The sequence below is a fragment of the Sinocyclocheilus rhinocerous genome, unplaced genomic scaffold, assembly GCF_001515625.1.
Source record: "Sinocyclocheilus rhinocerous isolate Xijiao unplaced genomic scaffold, SAMN03320098_v1.1 scaffold315, whole genome shotgun sequence".
Lineage (NCBI taxonomy): Eukaryota > Metazoa > Chordata > Actinopteri > Cypriniformes > Cyprinidae > Sinocyclocheilus > Sinocyclocheilus rhinocerous.
Window position 1 is genome coordinate 1,051,007 of NW_015630423.1, and position 4,005 is coordinate 1,055,011.

Consider the following 4,005-nt stretch of genomic DNA (forward strand, 5'->3'; position numbering starts at 1 on the left):
AGGATCGAACGCAACTGTTTTGAATGAGCGCACCTTTTTTTAACAACCAAAAAGTTTTGTTGTCTGAGAAGAACAGACGTTCCTCTCGTTGATAGAAGTGGAGCGGATCCAGCGAGAGCTTGATGGGGCGACGCGGAATGAAAAAGTTTTTTTTAGGAGTCGTGGTAGTAGAGGCGGCGCAACTATAACGACATGTGAATAATCCCGCCCACTCTAAAGCGGTACTGAACTGCAGTGGAAACGCAAACCGTGCCGAGCCGAACCGTGCCGTGCCGTACTGAGCCGTACCGAGCAGAGTCGTACCAAGCAGTGGAAAAGCGCCATTACTTTACCTTGAGCTCTCCCTGTTAACGAACATCAAACGCACACCTGGAGAGGCGCCACGGTCGTGATTAGTTGTAGGCGTAAAAGGCCACATATGAAGAAAAATGGCAAGGGCACAAACAAACACAGAGACGGGCACACGCTTGCGTGGTAATTAACACTGAGCCAGTGCTAGTCTAGGCTTTTCGCACCAGTAAAGATTCATTTGTATTCTTGAACTGCTGTAGAGGCGTGACATGAAACCCATCATGCCATCTCTTGCATATCTTGATCTTGACAGACAACATCTGCCTGTTCCTTAATGGAAGAAAGTGTCTGCATCCTATTCTTGCTTTCCACTGTCTAGACACCAAGAAAAGTAGGATAAGGCTTAAAAAAAGCAAAAGGCATCATACGGATTCCACACTATACGGAAGCCATTTTTACAAATGAGTTTGCTTGGCAAAGCACTTCCACAACCTGTGGTTTTATGAATGAGGTGAGCAGGAGGTGATAAAAATGAACGGGATGAAAAGGGTCATAGGAATGGAAGATTGGAGCAGGGGACGGTGCGTATGCATTTTCTGCCTCTTTAAGTGCTCAACGGACCATAAGGATGATTGGGAAGGGCTTGTCAGGTGATCGCTGCAGGGAGTTGAAAAGTCAATAACACGCTAATAACAACATGGCCTTGCCGAGCCTAGATAGACTTCCACTACACACAGTGGATGAGTAAAACATCCTTATCTTCCAGCATTCCTCAGACTTGATGGTTTATATCTTTAAAAGTCTGAAACAGTGGTTAACACTTATGAGTGCACTATAATTTGCCAAGCCACAAGTGTACATAAGAGTGCAATTACTCATTGCAATTTAATGGTAATTACCAATAAGATGGACTGAAATCCAGCTTCCAAAAAACAAAACAAAAAATATACGACATTCAAACAAGGTGAAAATGCATCAGTTTCTTGGGAATGACAGTCACGGTCACTTAAGAGAAATCAGCCTGACGTCCATGAAAGTGACAGCAGTGGCACCCAGCCTCGTCACGACCACTGACTCTCACCATGACAGCCTTAGGGAGCAGCGACGGATGGACAGCTCCTCTCCATGGCCTTTACTCCCACTATCACACGTCTCTGTGCTGGGTCAGGGTCAGTGACGTAAGGACTGGCCAGACCCACAAGAGCTGATGCCGCCACTCCTCATGTACGATGACGGTATAGTAACACTTTAAGCATACTAATATCACAAGAACAATTGCAGTGCAGCGACCGAAAAAAAGGCCAAACAATGCATATTGAAGATAAAATGTATTTTTTTAAAGAAAATAAGCACCGTCATGAACAACACAATTATCTTAAATGCATTTTCTATTGCCCTCTTGTTTCACACACCATCCGTGACGTAGATACAACTTCAATTTTGCAGTCCTATTTATTTATTTATTAAAATTTTTATGGTTTTTAGGCCATTACACCAATGGTGATTCATTTTTAGGATTTAATTTTTAGCTTTTCATTAAATCCTCTGCAGTTCTCTGACCATATGGTGTCATAGTTTTGTGTATTTATTCTTTTGCCATTTTTGTTATTATTATTATTAGTAGTAGTAGTAGTAGTAGCATTTATAATTTTATTCTAGTCCTGGGCAATGATAAATCGTGTCCAAAATAAGTTTTTTTGTACATAACATATGTGTGTGTACTGTGTATATAGGTTATTATGTATATATAAATATACACACATGCATGTATATATTTAAAAATATATGTAAAAAAAAAAAAATAAATACATACAGGTGCATCTCAATAAATTAGAATGTCGTGGAAAAGTTCATTTATTTCAGTAATTCAACTCAAATTGTGAAACTCACGTATTAAATAAATTCAATGCACACAGACTGAAGTAGTTTAAGTCTTTCTTTCTTTTAATTGTGATGATTTTGGCTCACATTTAACAAAAACCCACCAACTCACTATCTCAACAAATTAGAATACTCCATAAGACCAATAAAAAAAAATATATTATGTTTATATATTAAATATATTTATATAATATAGATTATATGAATATAAATATATAAACATGTAAATACATGTAAATATTTTCTAAATATATACTGTATGTGTGTGTGTCTTTATATATACATAATAAATACACACAGTACACACCATATATTATATAAACTAAATTTTTTATTTTGGATGCGATTAATCACGATTAATCATTGCCCAGCACTATTTTATTCATGAATTTATCATAAAAACTAAATACTGCATATTTAAATATCTTATTTAAATTATATTCCTTGTCTTTTTATTTTGTTGGATGCTGGTAATATTACTTATTAGCTGATAATTTTAGGAAATAATAGGAGATAATGAGAGGGACACATGTGATATTAGGTAACAGCAGAAGATAATGACAGGAGACTTGAAAAGAGTGTAGAAAAAGCAAGTGTGTATTAAACTGGTGCTATGCTGTTTGGTCGGGAGTTGTTTAATAAATCTCTTTTTTAATTATACTCCACCTTGTAATCTGCTTTATTATTATTTTACTCCCATCCGCTGGAGACTAAAATGCTGTGGACACCAAAAATAACATTTTCATTATTTGTCATGCCTCTCACAAGTCTTTCTGAACTGCCAAATCTGTTTTTGCCGATACTGCTCTATGCTCCATTTATTTTGAATTAAATGCATTTGGATAATAAATTTGTTTCTTGACTCTTGAAGCTACTGCAAAAGTAACTCTGTAGTCTTAAGAGTACTTTCATGATTTTTTTTGCCATCAAAATGTGATCACGATCAAGACATTGGAAGTGATTGACTGGACATCCCTAGAGAAAGTGTTTCTGAGCTCAGCAGCAAATACGGCAAATAAAGTTGAAAAGTTATTTTTTTACTTTTGAGTTAAAAGTAAGTGAGTTGTGGAAGTGTCACAGCTCCATAATTATCAGGGCACAAAGTACCAGCATGCCATTTTATTCATTTTTAAATGTTTTACTACAAAATCTAAAATATATTAATTTTGATATACACTCTCTCATATGTTATCATTATTATCAACAGACAGACCCGACTCAGCTTGCTCTCCTGGGTTCAACAGAACCATATAAGGGAGTTTGCCATGAGAAATTATTTCAGCAGAACTTCAGCAGTCTGCTGGGTAGAAAATTGCTTTTTCTGCGGAACATAGCTTAAACACACAAGTGAGCACGAAGAAACGATGCCGATTTATCCTACCTGTTGTGGTCCATCTCCGTTGACGATGTTGGGCGGGTGCGGCGGTGGAGGCGGGGAGGTGAGCATTGGGATGTCTGGGCTGAGCAACTGGCCGGACTCCAGTGGGGAGGTGTGGTCTGCCATGACTCCCTCATCCACACTACAGGAGAGGCACTGCTTGCTCCTGTAACCACAAAGGATTCAGTCTTAATTCAATTCCACCATTAACAAGCACTTGTTCAGAATCGCCACAATGACTGCATGCATGCAAGTATTCAATTATTACAATTGTGAAATTCCTCATAATTAAAGGGATAGTTCACCCAAAAATGAAAATTCTGTCATCATTTACTCACCCTCATGTCATTCCAAACCTGTATGAGTTGCTTTCTTATGTTGAACACAAAAGAAGATATTTTGAAGATTGCTGGTAATCAAACAGTTGGTGGTTGCCATTGACTTCCATAGTATTT

At 37.7% G+C, this 4,005-nt stretch overlaps 1 protein-coding gene across 1 annotated transcript in view; it reads right to left on the bottom strand.

The window, feature by feature from the left end:
* Positions 1–4,005, bottom strand: part of LOC107740387 (fibronectin type-III domain-containing protein 3a-like) — a 93,146-nt gene that overhangs the window by 68,959 nt on the left and 20,182 nt on the right. The window contains exon 2 of the mRNA XM_016552814.1: positions 3,554–3,716. Within this exon, the coding sequence (XP_016408300.1) occupies positions 3,554–3,676 (123 nt within the window). The 5' untranslated portion in view covers positions 3,677–3,716. The remainder of the gene's footprint in view (positions 1–3,553; positions 3,717–4,005) is intronic.